Consider the following 23338-nt stretch of genomic DNA (forward strand, 5'->3'; position numbering starts at 1 on the left):
GAACACCATAATACCAGCCATACGTGTTAAGCACAAATAATGTCTTTCAATTTGGCCTTCATCCTTCAACCAATCTCTATCATTGTAAGCTGCTTGCTTTTCTGTCTGTTCCATTGCTCCGTTTGTTAGATGTTTGCTAACTTTTTTGCAGTCTGAAGCGTGTCAAACACACAAAATGCCTAATTTGCCCACAGGATATCTAATCCAGTCTTTTTAGTTCAAATGTAAATCACTCGCGCTTCATCCACGTCTGGTTAGTGCACAGGCTGCAAAACAATTCCCCCATGTAATGTAATGATTGTGAGGGCGCAGGTGAGACATCATATTTCGAGAGACAGTCAAAAACATCACGTGCGCTGTGAATGCAACGTCTATAAGTCATGTAAAACATTTAATTGCAAACTAAAATAAATATATTTTGATTATATGGTTTAGAATTTGAGGTTTTATGAGATTATTTAAATTCTTTTGCAAAAATTATTTTTGTTGATTTTGCTTTGGATTCAGCGATCACTAGGGGGCGAAAAGCTAGGGGACAGACTTAACAGACTTAAGGGACTTTTAAATTTGTTTTTCAATATTCATTGTGATGACTTTGTTGTCATTTTGGGGGGCTTATACCCACCAGGTTACATTACGTGACTACAAATTACTGACATCGTTGCTTACACATTGTGTGGTCTGTTCATTCCACTATTTCAGCATCCTGAAATTTATTCAATGAAATCGGTCTCATAACTTTAGTGAAACACATTTACAAACTTGTTTGTAGCAGCTTAGTGTGTCTGTATGTATATATGCATATGTGTGAGTGTGTGGGTGTCCGTATGTATATGTGGGTGTGCGTGTGTGTGGGTGTCCTGCACCGGAGGTGTTTTTCAGGCCTGCCAGCTCCTCTGGATATACTCTCATATCTTGCAAAACATTCTTGATAGCATCACCACACCCAAGGAATGTAAACACATGCAAAGACAGCCCAAAGCGAATATGTAAATACACACACACATCTACTTAATTGCTTGAAATTTCTGTTGCATTATTACTGTTTATATAGTTGAAGTCAGAATTATTAGCCCCTCTGTTTATTTTTTTTCCCCAATTTCTGTTTAACGGAGAGAATTTTTTTTTTCAACACATTTTTAAGCATAATACTTTCAATAACTCGTTTCTAATAACTAATTTATTTTATCTTTGCTACGATGACAGTAAATAATATTTGACTAGATATTTTTCAAGACACTTCTATACTGCTTAAAGTGACATTTAAAGGCTTAAGTAGGTTAATAAGGTTAACTAGGCTGGTTAGGGTAATTAAGCAAGTTATTGTATAACGATGGTTTGTTCTGTAGACAGTCGAAAAAAAGGTCGCCTAAAGGGGCTAATAATTTTGACCTTAAAATGGATTTTAACAAATTTTAATCTGATTTTATTCTAGCCGAAATAAAACAAATAAGATTTTCTCCGGAAGAATAAATATTATCAGACATACTGTAAAAAAATTCAAAGGGGGCTAATAATTCTGACTTAAACTGTATAAAAAAGTGTGCAACATGTTTAGGGTCAGCGATTGTATTGCTTTTTTCCAAAAAATAAATGCATATTTTTAATTTAATTAAAAAAAGGGTGGCTGACAAACAATAAACGGTTAAAAAAACATCTTGCAGTATTTCTGTTTTACTGCATTTATAAGCAGAAACAGATCTGTGGTGTTTCAAACAAGATTAGGCCACATAAGACAAAGTAAATTTGGTGTTCATTTCAGGAGTTCCAAACAGCATGACAACACATTTATGTCAGACAATAACCATACCTGTCAACATTGGGATGTGAAAAAAAAGGGCTAATAAGTCCCAAAATTGCTAAATAAGTTCATCAAGGTTTCATTGTAAATAAACAGTTGAAAGGTCAGTAAAAGGTTTTATTATAACTATTATTATTATTTGCAAAGCAAAGAATAAGTAGTAGACATTAGAAAAAGCTGCAAATAAATAAGAATTAAAGAGCAACGAATGAATCTCTCATTTAGATTTTTCGTTTGAAAACATTAAATAACAGAGCTGTCACTTTAAAAATGCACAGACCTATAATGAAAGCATTTGATTGCTTTCCTAACTTTTTTATGCTTGTTTAAGACAAAATCTGTTATTTAAAAGAAAACCCACCAAGATTGACGTGTTTAAATGTTGTTGTTGTTATTATTATTATTATTTATTTATGTATGTATGTCTGTTCAAACCTAAAACCGAGAGTGTCTACTTTCGCTCCACTTCAAATCGCATGTACAGAATTCGTTTGGGAAACAGCATCTACTTATCGCTATAGAACGTGTCGGACAATAACACATCGCTACATGAACTGACTGATTTGAGGATTGCATAGTAGGGTAATGGCGCCTGTAATGGAAAGGAAGGGAATTCCGCCATTTTTATATTTATTTCAAAGTGTTTTTGTGCCTACATAAAATAAAAAAACTCATTACAGATTCACATTTAAGAGCAAGGGGCGTCCCCTGGTAGTTTGGCAGTATTGGTTGCTAATAGGGAAGATCGGCTTTTTAATGTTTATTGCCACTCTTCATAAAAAAACATTGAAATTACGGGAGAAATATGGGAAAAATGGGAGGGTTGACAAGTATGACAGTAACAAATAAAAGCAAACTGTAAACATTAAGAGCTACTTGTAAAAATGTAAGAGTTTGGGACAACATCTGCCTCGCTAATTCAGATGCTTTCTTAACTGCTTTTGACTCCCCACTATCATTTTAATTGTTAATTTAGTATTTGAGAGGAAAACATGCAGCATGTTTGCTTATTCCTCTACATTCTTTCAATAACTAGTGTTGCCAGATTGGGTGGTTTTTATGCAACTTATTTAACAAAACATAACCGTGTCCTCCTACTCAATTCAGTTAGTAGTGACCAGTGCATAGCACAAACTGCAAGGACTCACCCGCAAGAGGAGGTAAAGGAAAGGTGTATCAATTTGACTCCCTGTTCCCCTTCGAATGTACTCGCATCACGCATCGGTTTATCATGGCTTTTATCGATCATTTTTTTCCGCAATTAGCAGCAACAAACAGAAGCGATATTTGATTTAAAAGCATAAAAACATAAAATGTTCTTTTGAGCATAAAAAAATTATGTTCCAAAGAATTTAAAATGCAAAATGGGATGAATTTTATACCCCATTTCGAAAGTAACACATCCTCTAGTGTAATCTACACAACAGTGCATTGTATGGGTGTGAGGGGGAAGTGTTTTGATGTGATCTGGTTATGTTGTGGTTCTGTGACTGCTGGTGTTGGTTGCTGTTTGGTTAAAATTATGACAGTTAAAATAACTTTTGATTTAAATAAATTAAAATAAAATAATAATCTAATATTTTTGGGCAGTTTTTTTGTGCTTTTAGGTGGGTTTTGGACAGCTTTTGGGCTGGGAAAAGTCAGCTATGTCTGGCAACACTGTCAATAACATCCATCCCCAAGCCTTTGAATATGAATCTGCATATTGCATTGAAAACATCCGAGTGATATTTCCTCTGGCATTGCTAGTTTGTGAAATATCACATTGAGAAACCTTAAACTGTAAGAGACTAATTCACATGTGTTTATGAATTGCATCATAAAACATATCACTAAAAACATGCATTAAATAATTCATATCATTAGAAGTCATATCTGCAGATACTCAAGAGTAGTAAAAAACTGTCTGTTGTCTTTCAATTGAAAATTAGTTGTTAGTTTAAGACCATTATTAGCCCTCCTGTAAAATTGAAAGGCTTTATCAAATATTTTTCTAAGTGCTGTTTAACAGAGGGATTTACTTCAACATATTTTTAGACACAATAGCTTTAAAGGTGCTGTATATAAGTTTTTGACTCTTTTTAAGTTTAAAAATACCATAATATGTTTGCAGATATTTAAGAAACATGCCAAGTGAACATTCTTGTTTATTTAAAAAACAATGTTAAAGTCAGATATTCTGCTTTAAAAATGTGCGTTACGTGCCAGAATGCTGTCTTTGCTTTGGTTATTTAACCTGCCCAAGGCCAGTTTATATTTCAGCACCCTGGGTTACCTTGGTGGAAAACCGTGTATTTGATTCATTCAGTCAGGAAGACTCTCATAGCGTGCGTGCATGACCGAAATGCAGGCTCCGGTGGACAGCAGCAGACTCCGATGTTGGATGCAGATTCAGAGTTCCACATGAGGTTATTAATTAGCAAATAATATAAATATTATTCATGTAAACGTTAGGTGAGCGGGCTACATTGTAACTCTGTGTCATAACACGCTACATGAGGAGATACCCATTGATAAGCAATTTTGCTATTGCACCAGACAAAACACGATAGAAATTTAAATACAGCCATTCAGAAGCACAGAATAGTGCACTTACTGCACTCCAACAAAATTGTAGTTTATAATCTAATAATTACATATTAAACCTCTTTAACATGATTAAATGTACATAAATCACTGATTTGTGTTGGCTTGCACTGAGTTCTAAAGGTCAATTTCAAACGGTTTATTTTATTTTCAAGATCTGCTGCTGCTTTTGGTAGTAAGGCAATAAATGTAATTTAAAATGGCATTCAAACTCACCTTGTTAGCATTTAACACTGTATAAAGCACATGAGGTATACCTGAGGTGATCATTGTCAGTTTTCTGTTCTTTCGTTAATAACCAACCACTAAATTTTCAAATTTTTATGTTGTAAATACCTTCAAAACAGTCAGTCAGTAGTGAATAGGTTGTGTTTCTAAATCTTGAGGTTAAAGTTAGAAAAGAGTTAGAAAAGAGTCAGTGAGGGGCAGAGTTCAAGAGGGAGACAGCTCTGGGGAAAAAGCTGTTCCTCAGTCTGCCGGTCTGTGAGCAGGATGAGAGGTGTCCTTAAGAATACTGCGTGCTCGGCGCAGACAATGTTTCTTCTGGATGTCCTCTATAGCTGGCAATGTGGTCCCTGTGATGCTTTGGCCAGTTTTCACCACCCGCTGCAGTGCCTTACGCTCAGCAACAGAGCAGCTTCCGTACCAGACTGTGACACAGTTGGTCAGGATGCTTTCTATTGTGCAGCGGTAGAAGTTCACCAAGACAGCTGATGAAAGCTGTTTCTTCTTAAGTTGAGCCTTCTTGACCAGACTGGAGGTGTTGATGGTCCAGGAAAGGTCCTTTGAGATGTGGGTCCCCAGGAACTTGGAGGATGAGACAGGCTCAACGGCCATCCCATTAATGTGGATGGGATCATGTGAGCCTGTTCGTCCCTTCCTGAAGTCTACAATGAGCTCCTTGGTCTTGTTGATGTTAAGGAGCAGATTATTATTGGTGCACCAAGTGGCCAGATGCTGTATCTCCTCCCTGAAGGCCGTCTCATTATTGTTGCTGATTAGACCAATCACTGTGGTGTCTTCTGCAAATTTGATGATGGTGTTGGATCTACATCTATCTATTATAAATTTACATTTATGAATGTACAATTTTGTCAAAAATAAAAGTACATTAAATAAAAACAAGTTTACTCTTGATTAGGATAGACAATAAAGCCAAAAAGTAAATTTTCCCATAATGATGAAAGAGGTTTTGAACACTGAAAATTGTCATTAATAAATTTTTGCACCTCTGCCTCTTGACTATGTACAATGCAAAAACAAGTGTAAAACCATCTCCTCTTATTCATTACAAAATACAATTTACATCAATTCCACTTATACTTTTTTTAAATAATGTTTTGCTGGATAAAATCTGTGCAAAAGTTGTATAAGATGTATAAGTATAAGATATTTCTTCAATTTTAGTTCTAACTTGATATTTCTGTGGTAACAGCCACAGTTTTTTTTTTTCCAGCAAATTAATTCAGCCTTTATTAAAGACATCCAATAAAATTTTATCCAATTAACAGTAATGATTTCTTTTTGGAAAAGAGTACAAATAGCTCTATTATTAATCTTGGTATTTTCTCTAAAACAAGTTTTGCCAACATAAGATTTAGTAATATCAAAAGACGATGGTCTTGATTAATACCACTAAATAACATAAGGGTCTCTGCAAGTTTTCAACTGTTATTGGTTAAATTCCTTCAGGGTTATTGAGATTTTGTAATGACAAAGGAATTCATTGTAAGCAAAGTATAAAGTCTTTATTATAAAACTGACTAACCAAATACATTTTGTTGAACCAAATTTTTTTTTAAAGTGATTTGCATTTTTATAAATTGTCTATTATTCCAAATGAAATAGCATTGTGGGGAGAAATTATGCTTATATTAATGACTATGATAGGAGCACTTGTTTGTGGAAGGCAGATAACGTAACTGGAATTTTGTCTATATTATAATTACACATCAAAATTAAACTAGAACCACCAATATCTGATAAAACATAATGATCTCCGCTTTGAAGTGCATACTGCACATGAACGTACTCCCGCATATAACTTGAAACTAAGGACATTCATCTCTTCTAATTACTTTCATCCATGATTTCCTTTGTCCTTCGTCTTACGGTAAACCGTGGAAATTGGAAATTGAAGTTTTTTTTTTTTTTTTTTTTTGGAGCAGCCGAGAATTGCAATAACAACGATGAGACGACTCTATTCTACGAGCCATTCTGTCTTACTTAATTGCATTGGAACCGGATGTTGTGATATGCTGTTTCGCTTACCGGGACCATTCATACATTCATTTTCTTTTCGGCTTAGTCCCTTTATTAATCTGGGGTCACCACAGCAGAATGAACCGCCAACTTATTCCGCAAATGTTTTACGCAGCGGATGCCCTTCCAGCTGCAAGCCATCACTGGGAAACATCCATACACACTCATTCACACACATACACTACGGACAATTTAGCTTACAGGTAAGTACCGCATGTTTTTGGACTTGTGGGGAAAACCGGAGCACCTGAAGGAAACCCACGCAAAAACGGGGAGAACATGCAAACTCCACACAGAAACACTTACTGACTCACCCGGGGCTCGAACCAGCAACCTTCTTGCTGTGAGGCGATTGTGCTACCCACTGCGCCCCCGTGCTGCCCCTACTGGAACCAAGAAGTGTGAAAAAGGCCTATGGAGAGATTCTAAAACCGGAGTAATGTGTTCTCTGATTTTGTTCCCTGTCAGAATTCTGGCCTCTCAGTTTTGAACATATTGTAGTTTATTGATGTTATTTTTGGAAACGCCAGCTTGTAAGGCATTGCAGCAGTAAAGTGGGAAAAAAATGAAAGTATTAATCAGTTTCTCTGCCAAACAAAATATTGCAAATACTGTGAAAAGTTTCTGTTTTCTGTTAAACTGCACTTGGGAAATCTTTGAAAATGAATACAAATTCCTTCATCTGTACCATATAATGTTTTTCTACATGTAGATTAATTCTCTGTCAGCTGATTGAACTTTTTGTGGTTTGTCAGTTAGATGCTCTTATATGTGGTACTGTAATAGATACAGTGTTGCTGTGGCATTTAGAAGCTCTTTTGCGTGTGCTTGCAGTTGTTTTGTTGCGGAGTGTCTTAATGAAGGTATGTGCACTGATCTCTGTGTCTGTGTTTTGCCTGTGTAAATCCCTGTGCAATGCTTTCCATTCTCTCACAGATGCCAGGATTATCAACTAGGGCGCAGAGGAGGGTTGCTATGACCTACACATACCCCTTCATTACTGCTGCTCTTATCTGTTATGGTGTCCTTGGCATTGTGGTTTCCATTAAGGATCTGGCATTCGGTCATATCTAATTCGGTCCTTTTCTCAGAATCAGAATCAGAATCAGTTTTATTGCCAAGTGTGCTTCACACACACAAGGAATTTGTTTTGGCTACAGAAGCTTCCAGTGTACATAAAGTGACAAGTGACAACACAAAATAATAACAAAAACAAAAAAATAAAATAAAATAATAATAAAAAATGATGAACATTAAACAGATGCGGTTAGCGAAGAAACCTGGATGTTGAGTTGTATGTACAGATTGTTATAAATATACAGGTTATAAGGTGCTGTGTACAAGTGCGAATGTAGAGAGTATTGCATTGTATATTGATATAAGGTGCTGTGTACAAGTGCGTATGAGAAAATATTGCACATATTTATTGCACAGTAGGGGTATATTTAACTGTTCATAAGGTAGACAGCCTGAGGAAAGAAACTTTTCCTGTGTCTGGCTGTTTTTGTGCTTGGGAAAAGTTTCTTTCCTCAGGCTGAGGAAAGAAACTCAGTACTGCAGTACTTCTCAGTACTGCAGATCATGAAGGATGTATTATAATGTAGGCTGTTTTCCATTAGGTAGCCATGTTCATTTCATTCATTCATTTTCTTTTTGGCTTAGTCCTTTTATAAATCTGGAGTCACCACAGCGGAATGAATCGCCAACTTATCCAGCATATGTTTTATGTAGCTGATGCCCTTTCATCTGCAACTCATCACTGGGAAACACCCATACACACTCATTCACACACACACACACACTATAGAGAATTTTAACCCACCCAACTCACATGTACCGCATGTCTTTGGACCTGTGGACCTTGGACCTGTGGGGGAAATGGGAGCACCTGGAGGAAACCCATGCCAACACGGGGAGAACATGCAAACTCCACACAGAAACACTAACTGACTCAGCTAAGGCTCGAACCAGCGACCTTCTTGCTGTAAGGTGAACGTGCTACTCACTGCGCCACCATGCCCCCTGTTCATTTAATGAGCAGAATCAATGTCAATGTTAATCCAAATATTTTGGGACAATAAGATTTTTATTGATTGATTTATGTGCAAAGTCTGTCTGAATATTTGTTAACTAAACAGCTGCTAAATAGCTGTTCTCTATTTTATTTCAAGTGGTTTGACATTTTTAGCCTCGTTATTCCAGTCTCCAGAGTTGCATGATCTTTAGGAAATTAAACAAATACGTGAATTTGATGCTTAATAAATATTTCTTGTAGAAACAGTGACATTTTTCTTTCAGGATTTTTAGATCACAAAATGAGAAAGAATTGCATTTGAAATCGACTATTTTCATTACATGATTATATTTGCTGTCACTTTTATAAATTACTCAGGAACAAGGCTTTTCCTATCTAAATTTTGATCTAAACTGATTAAACCTGAAGCAAGTTTGTAGAATTGGCTGTGAAATGAGCTGCTGTAAACTGTGGATAAATGGAAAAAATGAAAGGGTGGGGAGACAGACTAGACGCTGGTGGCCATTAAAGCATAAATCAGGGGTGCCCAAAGGGCCATAAACCAAACTTGATTGAGGACAGTGGGCCGAAGGTAAATATAGTTGTCATGGGTAATTTCCTAATTTATTTAATAATATTTTAAAATTACTATAAAACATTGCTTTATATTAACTAATGCAGTATTGTTTTTTACATTTTATAATGAACTTATTACAGTAAAAACAAAATCTCATTTATAACAGAATTACGGTAGTTTTTGCATTTGCTCGCCAATGCCTTCTGCATAGTCCTCTATTCGCAGAGTGACAGTATTTCAGTTCCAGTTTACTTTTTTTGTAGCTCAGCAATGAAAAAAGAGGTTACGTTAAAAAAAAGTTTTTTGGATTTTTGTGTCTAATTGTTTGGGACATATGAAAGAAAGAGTTAGAAAAGGCGAAAGAATAAATTAAAAATCCTGGACTTTCTTTCTCTGTTTGATCTGCATTTCTTGCAGAGCTGTGGTCAATATTGCCTGAGTTGATGGGATTGTGAATGCTGAAACATACAGACAGGTTTTACTTTGTCATGTAATTCCTACTAGAAAGCATTTTAATTATTTGTAATATTTCTATTTGTTGATAGCATGATACTGATACCAAACACACTGCTAATGCCATGAAATCATATTTCAGTCCAGACCTGAATACTATATACAGTATGTAAAGGCAACATTACAGGCAATATGAGATTCACCTTGAGAGAAAGATGGAAGCTGCTAAATCTAAGGAAGAATTTTTAGAAATGCTGAAAGATGCTTGATATTAAATAGCACATAATTTTAGAAAAGACTCAACAAAAAAGTTCACACCTTTGCTTGGTGCTAAAGAGGCCATGATAAACACAGACTTTTGATGCTAGTCTTTTGATTCCAAAAGTAATTTTCTTCTGATTATTGTGTACATATTTCCCATATTTTCTGCTATATATTATATGTATAATCACCCAAAAGTAATGACCCTGCACTTGCTCAATATCTTTTAGATGGATAGATGTGTGCAAACAACGTAGCCTCCCAAAGCTAGAGGTGGCCTTCCTTTGGGACAGTAGTGTAAATATGTAGCCTTTAGGTACAATCAGGTATCCTTTGAAAAAGATGAACTGACAGTTTGTTTACCTTTTATTTCTAAGATGGTAGCCGGTTTTCTTTGCGCACAAAGTGTCAGTTTGACCTTGAATGACAAAGGCAGCTCTTGATATTGAGACTTTACTGAATGCTCAGCCCAAGGTGATGAGAGAACTTTCTGTTCTGAGCCGAGAGGTGAAAGAAATCCGTTCCTTCTGTCGATCACTTTGACTCTTAGACCTCTTTGTTTGTGGCCAGTAACTCAGGGGATTTCTCAGCCCATGAGGAAAATACTGATTAAACTTACATAATCTTCTGGCAGCCACAAGTATTAGTGTTTGACAGATTTTTTTTCCTCTTCTTCCTTTTCTTTCTGTGTGTTTGTGAATGCAGGAGTATAGGTTGAGGTCTTACTAATATTTCAACTTTGTGAAAACGCTCAAAGCAACTTGTCAGAAACATCCTTTGGCCAAACACACTTCTTATACAAATCTCTTTTTTTCAGTGTCTCTTTCATTTTGCTATTTTTTTTCTTTCTCTCTGTCTTAATTCTCCCACATACACACATTTCGAGATAGAATAAACTTTACAGAAGTTTCACTCCAGAACACTGGAAACTGCCTGGAGCTCACAAAACCTCTCCAACCTGTTCTGAGCATGAAGAATTACACTAATAGAGTAACAAACATCTGCTTGTTTTCTTTAACACTCTTGGATTTCGTTGCCGCAGTTCGTCCTGCGATGAACTCAACATCTGCTTTGAATTGTCGTTTTAATTTTCAAACTAGATTTGCATTTCCTTGAGGAAATCTCAATGTTCGCAAGACAACAAATGAATAATGTCGTAGGTAAGACTTTGATGTAGGCTTCGGTTCTGTATAAGCAAGATGCTACATCCTTGCTTGCCAACATATGTGTTTGCAAGGGTCTGTGTACAGTGCACGTGACTTTTTATACATCATAGGATCAGAATAGGATATGCACTTATTGTATGCGTCACTCATAACTTTTGGAGTGAGATAGTGCAGACACTAGTAAAGGATGAATCTTTCTAGCGCATGTATGTGCAAACTATAACAACCCCAAATCAGAAAAAGTTGGGACAGGATGGAAAACACAAATAACAAAAGTAGCGATCTCCAAATTTGCTTTGACTTGTATTTCATTGCAGACAATACAACAAACATTATTTAACGTGTTCCTCATTATTTTTGTCAAAATAAACTCTTATTCCAATTTTGGTTCTTGCAACACATTTCAAAAAAAGTTGGAGCAGTAAAGCATTTACCACTTTGGGATGTTATCATTCATTTTCACAACACTTTTTTTTTGGTTTTGCGCTTCTGTTCGCGAACACATCATATCCCCCCCCCTAAAATTTTGTCCCCTGCAGATCTCTAATATGAACAAGACAATTTGCAAATTGTGCAACAAACAGGTAACTGCGACCTAAGGTTGCATATACGTGTTCAGTTTCTGAATGGTTTAGGCACAAGCCAACAGTTTGTTCACTCTGTCTGAGCCTTACATCATTTTTTTTATTATGCACTGTAATACCATATACATTATGCACTGTAATACCATATACCGAGGTAAAATAGGGAGGAGGTTTGATGGTATCAAAATTTGGATACCGCTCAAACCTAGTTTCACGTGTAATTTTGTCCCATTCTTCCTGAAAACAAGTCTTAAACTAGGCAACAATGCGAGTCTTTGTTGTTGCATTTTGCACTTCAAAATTCTCTATTGGAGACAGGTCAGGACTGCAGACAGGCCAGTCGAGCACCTGTATCTTCTTTCCCTACAGCAAGGACTTTGTAATGTGTGCAGGATGTGATTTTGCATTGTCTTGTTGGATTTGCATTCAATTTTGCTGATACATGTTTGAAGTATAGTTAGGATTTGATGTAGTGATTGACATTGAGCATGCAACTTGATTGTTAACTTCATCAGCTGTGCTTGAAAATCAACCTATTGATGCATTCTTTGAACTATGAAAGAGATTTATATAAGTGCTTAAAAAGATGCATGCACAATTTACTTTTTAACACATACAAAAATTTGACAAATTGAGGACATTAACATTATGAGTGCAATTTTTTTGTATGTTGTAGTTTTTAAAAGTTTGGTGAAATTGTTATTAGTGTAGGATATTGTACTAAGAATGCATTTATTCAAGAACAATAAAACAATAATAATGGGACATACCGTTAAAGTAGTTGTTTTTTGAATATTTTGTTGTCTTGTCAACCCTAAATGTTTCAGCATCATTACTCCAGTATTCTCTGTCACATAATCCTTTACAAATTATTCTAAAATGCTGATTTGTTTCTTAAGAAACTCTCTTTGATTATTATCAAAAGTTGCACAGCGTAATATTTTAATATTTTATTTTGTACTAATTTAGTGTATTCTTGCTTCAAACACATGTATAAATGTATTTATAAATGAAAATTTTATTGACACTACACTAAATTACATGGTTGCCTTAAATTAAGTTGAATCAAATCAACCTAATGAGTCATTTTAAATTGACATTATTAAAAACAGCTTGCATAATTGAAGAGTTGAAATGCGATTGACATTTTTTTTTTTTTTTTTTTTAGAAAAGGTTCACATAAAAACATTAAATACATAATTGTTTATAGTAAAATCTTCCAAACAGAATAGTAATATTACAAAGTAAAAATTTTGTGGTGTAACATTTACATAAAGTTTGGTCAGAGGAGAAATGATCATGCCCAACTGAGCCTTGTTTCTCTCAAGGAATTTTTTCTTTCACTTTTGTCAATTGGTGAAGTTTGTTCCTCACCACTGTTGTAACTGGCTTGCTTGGTTTGGGACTTGTGGAGCTACACATCAGTGGATTTGCTCTTCAGTGTTTGGACTTTCATCAGTAAAATTTAAACTACACTAAACTGAACTGCAAGCTGGACTGACGGTTTCAATTTACTAGAACTTCTATGTTAAGCTACTTTGACACAATCGACATTGTAAAAGCGCTATAGAAATAAAGATGAATTGAATTGAATATACAAAACCATAATGCATGCACTGTTTATTTCACTTTTATCTTTATCTTATTCTACATCTCTAATCATAACCAATACCTAAAGTACCTTAATAACTCTTAATGAGAAAATTAGGAGTTTACTGAAGCAAAAGTCTATATGGTTTGCTATAAGTGATAATTGAACCTTAAAATAAAGTGTGACCAAAAACTCTTTCCAAATTTAAGGAAGTATATCGCAATATGCATCACAGAAAAACGAAATATCGCAATATGAGATGTTTTTCAATATTGTGCATCCCTAATTACAATAGCCGTGCAGCATGTTTTTTTAAAGAATAAACTTAAATTGTTGAATTTCCTAAAATTGATACTGAATATGTTGCAATGCATTACAGAAAGGAATAAATGAAACTAATTTTAATACATTTCTAAGCACATTTGCTGCTAATACTGCTTTTTCTTTTCGAACTCTTGCTCAATAAGCATCCGCATGTGGCAAACACTTTTCTTTTTGTTATTGGGGATGTTTACCCATAATGCCTCAGTAAAGGGAAACCCCAGATTCCTGAAGTGGGGAGATGTTGTCAGGTGTGTGTGACGTGCTCATTCAGCCAGCAGAAGTTCTGCCACTGGCTTCCATTGCTTTGCTGTGGTTAAATGTCGAGGCCTCCGGGCATTGCCAGAACATGACAGCAATGAATAAAAACACTTCACAAACCAATCTGCGAAAGGAGGTAGGGGGGAGGAATTAGCCCCGGGAACATTGAGTAACCTTCTCCCCCACCTGTACCGTCTCTGCCAGCAGTTGTTATTAGTAATCACTTCTGGTATGTCTTCATGTTGCTTCAGCTCAAATTTATTTGCAATTCATCATGCTTTAGACACATTAAGAGCTATTCTTGGGGATCTCTTAACTTTGTCAATGCACTGTCATATTTTTTTTCTTTTTTATAAATAAGGAATAAGGATGGTATTATTGGCTTTGGCTGTGCTTATGTTGATAGATCTGTTCCAAAAGCAGCAGAAGCTGATAATAAATATAATGCATTTGAAAATATTCTCTTCAATTCTATATTATAGGCAAAAAACAAAACGGCATGAATCTCAATAAGGACATCTGAGCTCAGTTGTTTTGCAGTCAGGTTACAATAGCTATGTTTCCATCCACCTATCCAAAATGTGCATAAGGTTGATGGAAACACCAAGATGAAAATGTGCATAAAAAACAAATGCACATAACTGAGCAGGATACACTTTTTTTATTCGATTAAAAAAAGATGCGCATAACCTATGATAGAAACACTTTTACCGAACAAATTCCAGTATGCGCATTAAAAAAAGTCATGTGATTTTGTTATAAGAGCTCATGTGATGATGGAAATGTGTGTGACTGGACAAACCATCAGGCTGAGCCCATTGTAAGACTTGTTTTGATCATTCTGAAACGCCTTAACCATTTCAGTATTAGTGTTATTATATTATTAATTACCTCCAGAATTGTTAAGAGCATCTGTGATCTTCAAACGCCACCACATGTTCATTGTGTGTCGGCATTGTCTTCTGAGACGCAAGTCATTTATAAATAAAGATTAACGCTTTATTCGCACGTTTTTTTATGCGATATTCCAGTTTTGCTAAATAAATTTAATTAGCATCTTTTGATGGAAACAAAGCTAATGTCATATAAGCATAATAAGTCAGCCTATCTTATAAAAACTTGTAATATTCTCTAAACTGAATATAGTTTTTTTTTTTCCAAAGGTACATTTTACTTCACATACTAAATTTTAAAGGCACTATGTATAATGAATTTCTTAATAACAAAGAATTTCTAAATAACTTTTACATTAACAAACTTCTTACAAATACATTTCTTAATTTCTAAATAACATGCTGATGTCTTTAATTTGTAAGTAACATTAGGTAAAAGTGCTACTAAATGATAAAGTGCTATAAAACTTTTTTTTTCAGCTTTTTGTGCATTACAGTTGTGTAAAAATACCATTATCTTGCATTGAAACTCATTCTAATTGGATGCTGTCTTACTGTGCATTCACATCGTCACTGGCATGTGCGTTAAAGTAGCTGGAAGTCATTCGTTTTCAATAGGAGTCAGCGGCAAACTTCAATGTATGTGTTGCGGTGCGTTTTAGACTGTATGAGCATGAGTTGAAATCAGGTCAACTTAATCAAAGTCCATTTAAGGCAAGTCATTTCACTCGGTGAACATCTTTAATAGTATGCTCTGGCATTCTCTCTGAATGGGGAAACATCAAGTTCTCCAAAATTGCTTGCCAAGCTTTTACAAATAAATTTAATATTAGGGATCGCCAATAAAATTAAACAACTACTATACTATACGAGCTACATGTCTTATGTATTCTAAAGTCTTTGACTTTATGGTAATGAAGGGATTTGGGGGCAACCTACTGGAATGAACAAGTTCTTTCATACAGTCCAATAAACTGGTTCCAACCACATTAGTTCTCAAGTAAAACAAATCACAGAGGTTGATTACTGCTATATAAACTTGGGTTTCTAAGTTTGTTTTGTAGAATGTGCACAAAATAACATTAAGATTAAGACTAAGGCTATTAAACATCTTTGTAATTAGACTAGCACTTAAAAACATGAACACGAAAGCCTCCCTAAAAAAAATATTAATAGAAAGCAGCATAAGGTTGATAACATTCATAGATTTTAAAACAGCCTTCATGTTGAGAACATAAATAAATAATATACAATGCTGTTTCTTCTGTAATGGTTGGTCATTCAGTTTTTGTGTTGGGATTTAATGATATGGTTCTTGTTTTCACCACTGAGTTGCAGTAGCCAGACATAGAAATTGCCAAAACTTGCCCAAGTGTTTGCATTGGTAGGAAGGAAATATGTTCTTACTCTGTCTGTCCTGCAACGATGCCAAGCTCAAGTTGATGCAATGCTCGTTCTTAGTCATCTTAGACTAATTGCTATGATTTAAGACATAGCCACACAGTTGAGAAAACAGTATAAGATCCTAAAGTCTACAATTGCCCACTTTGACAGTTACAGATTAAGACAGATATGTTTTCAATTTGTTACAATTTTTCAGAATAGTTCACCCCAAAGATGAAAAATTACTGCCTGTCAGGCTATCCAAGATGTTTTTTCTTTAGTAGGACATTCAAAAATTAAATTAAATTAAATACAATATAACAAAGATACTACTAAAATACACTGCTTTTCAGGTTTTTCATGTACCTAGCGGTAGTATTCAGTTACATAAACTGACAAATATAACACTGCATACAATGTATATATTCACTATATAAATTAAATAAAGGTAAATCATTATTGAGCTACTTTAGCTGATATAGCATTTCAGTCAAGAGCACAGTGAGTGATTTCGTGAGTTTTCGTTTTTTTGATTAATAACCTAATAACCTAATTTTGATAAAAAACACAAACATCAGGACAGAAAGACATATTTATTGGTCATAATTGAGTTTTACCATTGAAGCAAGACTTGATATGCGTTTCGTAACATTCATTCACCTAATCAGATGAGGAACTTCTCAGATATCCTTATGGCCTGTTTCCACTGAGTGGTACGGTAAGGTTTTATGGCCGTTTCCACAAAATGTACCAAAAAGCGAACCGTACCGTACCACTTTTTGGGTACCCTTTGCAAATGGTACCTAGCATGACAAAAGGGTAACAAAAGGCGGAGCTAGACACGCAGCTGACGCTATTGCTTTACAGAGGAACGTCACTAGCGCATAGGCAGGATAATGAACACAAAACAAGCACCATTTTTAAATACACAGCTGAGACATTACACCGTAATACTATATACAGTTGAAGTCAGACTTAATAACCACCCTGAATTATTAGCCCCCCTGTTTATTTTTTTCCCAAATTTCTGTTTAACGGAGAGAAGATTTTTTCAGCAAATTTCTAAACATAATAGTTTTAATAACTCATCTCTAATAACTGATTTATTTTATCTTTGCCATGATGACAGTAAATAATATTTGGCTAGATATTTTTCAAGATACTTCTATACAGCTTAAAGTGACATTTAAAGGCTTAACTAGGTTAACTAGGCAGGTTAGGGTAATTAGGCAAGTTATTGTATAACAATGGTTTGTTCTGTAGACTATCGTAAAAACAATTAGTTTAAAGGGGCTTATAAATTAGCTTATAAAACCTTAATATTATTAAAAAAAAAAATTAAAACTGCTTTTGTTCTAGCCGAAATAAAACAAATAAGACTTTCTCTTGAAGAAAAAACTTACTGACATACTGTGAAAATGTCCTTGCTCTGTTAAACATCATTTGGGAAATATTTAAAAAAGAAAAAATAAATTCAAAGGGGGGCTAATAATTCTGACTTCAACTGTACATATAATTACGAGCCATGGTCACCCAGAGCTCAAACAAACCCTGTCGTTGTTTTGATGAACAGCCACAAAGCCAAGAAGAATGAAACCTGCTGCGTCCTGTTTTTGTTTTACGAAGCAGTCTAAAAGTGCGAGTGGTTTCACTTTCTCCTGAAAGCTCGCGATCACTCACATACGCTCTTTCATTTGAAATAACGAACTCCTTGAGCTGATGATAATAACGGGCGTGTGATTATTGAAGTGCGTCTGACATCCGATCCTCTCAAAACTGGATAAACGCTTGAGTGAGGTATAAATGTGTCATTTGTAATTGTAATTTATAATTGCAGATGTTACAGTAGGCTATTCCTGTCATGCTTTTTGTCATTGATCTGCAGTTATAATCAAATCCTGTTCATAGAAAGGTTAGTAATGAACATTTATACATAAGTATTTTTGTGTATAAAGCATCTGTTTTGTGAGAAGTGTTTCACATATGATATGTGAACGACCCGTACAGATTTACTGTAGACATTTCCTCCAGTGAGAATGACGTTGACCGACACATTCTGTTGTACACCACGCCCACCATTGCTAACCTTTTGGCAGTGAAAACGCAGGTTTGGTAAAGGTGACCTGTACCGACCAGTACTGTACTGGACCACTCAGTGGAAACGGGCCATTTGTGTCTCACGGGTTCTGGTTCTGGGCTTTTGGACCGGCGGCACATGTCACTTTCATTTTCATGTGAAAGCATGCCTAAATTCAGCGCTCTGTGATGACACTCGGGGGGCTGTGATTGACAAACTCTATCGAATACATTTTCTAAACATTTATTTACAAATAAAAATAGTTTTACGTTATTTTACAACTGCGCCTGTCATTTCTGTGGAAATGTTTTTATTGTAAGCTAAGTGAGCAAAATAAGTTGGAATCGGCCTTAACAGGATAAACTGGAATCGACTGCTCTGCATTCACTCATGAATTTGAAGTCTGCCACTAGATCTGCCAAGGTATACTAGTTATGTTCTGCCTTAAAATAACAAGGTGCAAACAAATTAATTATAGAGTTAGTTACTAACTTCTAATAATATAGTTACATTAACTTATGTCTTATGTTCCAGATTAAAACAAACGGTAAGCACAACCCTACCCTCATTGCAAAAAAAGTTATAATCTTGTTAAAGTTGCACAAAGTCAGCCAATCAGATTAGATCTTGCCTGATTTGAGAAGTTCAGATGGTCAGTGAACACTGTGGGTGGTCTGTACGGTTGAGATTATTCAATACGGCAAAATCTTGTCTACATCTACCAATCAGTACAAATTAAACTGCTTTAGAAAGAATTTGTTATAGTAAATGCTCTTGCAGACTTTTTATTTGCATTTTCCTTTATTTTGTCATGGAATTTCAGCATAAACGGGCAGTAAAATAGCCTAATACTTCCCCTCTACAAACACCCCAGTGTAAGCCTAGTACAGTAAATCTAGCCCTCCAGATACGTGTTGAGTTTCACTTCGAGGTCGAAGTGTTGTGAAAGTGGTCTCTGTCCTCCAATCGCAGCCCCACTCGTCCTCCTGTGACAGTCATTTGGCCTCCTCAACCCTTGAGCGCATACATAAAAGGTGTTTGTGCATTGTCTGACTGAGTACCAGCAGGATTTACAGAGCTATGGCGGAAAAGCTTTGATCACCTTTCAACCAGCCCCTCAAAACACTGGAAATGCACGCACAATATAAATCATCCCCCTGCACATCCATATTCACTCATGAGTCATGAGGATATTATGTAATGTGTGTGTGTGTGTGTGTGTGTGTGTGTGTGTATATATATATATATATATATATATATATATATATATATATATATATATATATATATATATATATATATATATATATATATATATATATATATATATATAATGGTTTTTATAGAAGGTAAAATTCTTGTTCTTTTTTTTTTTTATCACTGTTGATAAGTTGTTTAAATCTCGCATTTAAGACATTTTTTTCCCATGTTGCAAGATTAATATTTGTGTTTATTTATATTTATCTTTTTTGTTACTAATGAAAAGTGTTATGGTTTCATTCACTGGATTAAACAAAATTTGTTAGATATTGAACTGATACAGACATTTTATCTAAGTAATGGGCAAGACAGAATCTGCAAACTTTTTTGTTATATCTGTGAAGAGTTCAAAAAAAAACCTCTGATTTATGTGAAATGATTTTGAGAGAAGTATCTGAAGCAAGACACATTTAAACAAATATATAAGTTCTTAAGTTTTAAGGTTTACAATGCAAATCCAATTAGAACCACAGTAGCTCTCTCATATAGTACACCAACTAAAAGACAGAAAATATTACTTGGCAGATTTTATTTTACTTAAATCCTCTAAACCTCTGCATATTATTCAGCAATATTGCTGAAATTAATATAATAACTGAATAAACATTTACACAATCGGCTCAAAAATCTCACAATCTGGACAAATAAAAGATCTCAAAAAAAGTTCGACATGGGTTTAAATAAGCACTGCCATTCTGTTGCTTGTATGAAATAATAACTAAAAACAAACTCACTAAAAGCATGAATCAACCACACAGAAGATTTATCAGCAGCTAGGGCTGGGTATCGAGGTCTTATTTTGAACGTTATCTTAATCTGTTTTCAAATAACATGTTTTAATTGAATTCATCTGAATGCATAGTCACTGGAATAAATCTTTACTTTATAAACCAAGAGACCTCTCTGATATCAGTCTTGTCTGGTTCCCAAGCAATCAGACATGATTACAGGCATCTTTTAAAGAAGATCTGCTGAGTTATTAAGGACTTAAGGATGCAGCCAAGAATCTCACAAACTAACATTAAATTATTCATGTTTAAGTGAAATCTATTTGAATTTAGTTGGATTTATTATAGTTCTCTTGGCTACATTTTGTTTGTTTATTCTTGTATAATTTTGACTCTATTAAAAAAAAAACTACAAATTTGGGTAAAAGGAGTGGTATTATGTATTCTTGTTAAAGCTAAATATAAAAAATTGGTATCAAAAAAAGTATTTGATTGGGAACTGGTATCGGATTTAAAGTTTCAGTTTCGGTACCGTTATTAAATATTTTTGAATGATACCCAGTACTGTCAGCGGCACAAAAGAAGATAGATTTTGTATTTAATTAAATGTATTTTGTAATGAATTAATGATTATTAAATTGCTAATCATTCTGATATGCCTTTTTCTGTTTATTTCTGTATAGGTATGCCATACTATGTGGACTGCTGTCAGATTATGAGTCAGTTCAGAATAAAATTAAAAATGGCTACCTTTTTAAGGTGAGTGTTTACATCTTGATTGGTACATGTTTGTTCTTTACATGATGTTCTAATGTGTCAACAGTTATGATTTAAAATTCTAGGTGTTATGGAACATTACACTTCAGAATAATATCAAACATTTCAAATCCAAGAGTGATCATGTTTATGTTCAGTATGGCTTGAATGCAGACATGCGTGTTGATGGACTGTTTAGAGATGAGCTCATGTCAATTACTTCCAGATACTTCCACTTTTACCTACTTCCAGATGCTCCCAAAGTTTATATCACATGAACAAACACACACTCTGGCATGTTCTCAGGTAATGTAAATTGTTTTGCCTGAGCACAAAGATACAGTTGAAGTCAGGATTATTGAATTATTAGCCCCCCCGTTTATTTTTTTCCCCGATTTCTGTTTAACGGAGAGAAGATTTTTTCAACTCATTTCAAAACATAATAGTTTTAATAACTCATCTCTAATAACTGATTTATTTGATCTTTGCCATGATGACAGTACATAATATTTTACTAGATATTTTTCAAGACACTGCCATATAGCTTAACGTGACATTTAAAGGCTTAACTAGGTTAATTAGGTTAACTAGGCTGGTTTTGGTAATTAGGCAAGTTATTGTATAACGATGGTTTGTTCTGTAGACTATCGAAAAAGAAATATAGCTTAATGGGGCTAGTAATTTTGACCATAAAATGTTTATTAAAAATCTAAAAACTGCTTTTATTCTAGCCGAAATAAAACGAATAAGACTTTCACCAGAAGAAAAAATATTATCAGACATACTGTGAAAATTTCCTTGCTCTGTTAAACATCATTTGGGAAATATTTGAAAAAGAAAAAAAAAATCAAAAGGGGGCTAATAATTCTGAGTTCAACTGTAAGTTAATATATTATGTAACCATAACGTGCACTAATTCTGCACGTTTGTCTGATTGAAAATAATAATAATAAATTAAATGCAAATTAGGCTTGTTTCCATGAACTTGTTAGAGGGCTGACTGCAGTCATAAAAAAGGAATTGCTAATTACATGATTAAAGTTGTATATAAATATGTATATACATGTAATGACTTGAAATTACTAAAAAGTAACTTCATTATTTAATAAGTAATTTAATTACTTGACTCAACAATTTAAAAGTCTTATTAATTTCAAAGCATACAGAATACAAATAAAATGTTTCATTATTTAAACTTCATGGGGACTTTTAGCTTTGTTTAAAAAAAAAAACACTTGGGAAATGTTAAAATGTATCAAAACACAATGTTTCAATGTAATTGCACCATATTTCATACATATGATATATTGACATTAATTCTTACTCAATTAATTGTTACTTAAAGGTCCCATGAAATTAAAACAAAGTTTTTATGTGTTAGTATCAGTATTGTTTGTTTTTAAGATATCTATAAGCTAGTGTGCTCCAAAACAGGTATAAAGCTTGTAGTTTGTCACTTCCGCCTAAAAGGAACAATGGTTTTATTAACCCATACTACAGCTTCTCATCCAATATTGACTAATCAAATGCTCTCTAGTATGACATGCCCCGCCCCCTTCAAGATGCTTCCTTTTTATTGGTTTAGCTCAACCCCTCAACCAATAAAAATATACCACAAACAAAAGCCTTTAACATCTATTTTTTATTTTTTTTTACTCCTAGACCCAGACATTAGGCTTTTCTTTGGGTTATCTGTGTCGTGATAACGTCATAGAAAGTGTCAAGACCCCAAATTTGCGTTTCAAAATGACATTTCAGAGAAAAAAAATCGAGGTTTCATAAATTTTGCAGAGTTTGCTTGATTTTGAGATAAATTCAGCAACCGCAAAATCCTGGAGGGACTGATTAATTACAAGCACAGCTGCTTAGTTTACTGATCTAGAGAAAGTCGTTATATTGTGCAAGCGCCACCTACAGGTATACAGTGAATCAGCAGTTTTATTCAGCCTGTTTACTGTTTAGTTTTTTTACCGGTATCATTTATGTAGCATAATTCAAATCGGTCATGAAAAATCAAGATCGATCACAAATTGTCTTTATTGACTCAATGGTTGCATGTGTCAATTTGAGCACAATATTGGCTTCTGTCAGAGTCTGTGTTTCTAATCTTATCAGAAAGCAGGGGAAATGAAATGAGAAAACCACACACACACACACCTATTTCATAACATTCTCTGATACACGTCGCATTTTATCTTAGCTGTCAGCTGGATTTCCAAACACCACACACCTGCAGAGCTCTGGCAGGTGAGCTGGCAGCGGGAGAGAGTGGAGCTGAATGATAGATGCGTGTGGTGGGTTGTCATATGTTCGTGCAAGACTGAAATATTTGTGGTTTCTCAGCGGTAAAGATCAGCAGAAAAG

The 23338-nt window shown here is 34.6% G+C and overlaps 1 protein-coding gene across 4 annotated transcripts in view; it reads left to right on the plus strand.

The window, feature by feature from the left end:
* LOC130239594 (regulator of microtubule dynamics protein 2) overlaps window positions 1-23338 on the plus strand; it is a 120048-nt gene that overhangs the window by 87138 nt on the left and 9572 nt on the right. For all 4 annotated transcript variants that reach the window (XM_056470859.1, XM_056470857.1, XM_056470856.1 and 1 more), the window contains one exon: window positions 20902-20977. In XM_056470859.1, the coding sequence (XP_056326834.1) occupies window positions 20902-20977 (76 nt within the window). The remainder of the gene's footprint in view (window positions 1-20901; window positions 20978-23338) is intronic.

Source organism: Danio aesculapii, chromosome 13 (assembly GCF_903798145.1).
Source record: "Danio aesculapii chromosome 13, fDanAes4.1, whole genome shotgun sequence".
In the NCBI taxonomy this organism is placed as follows: domain Eukaryota; kingdom Metazoa; phylum Chordata; class Actinopteri; order Cypriniformes; family Danionidae; genus Danio; species Danio aesculapii.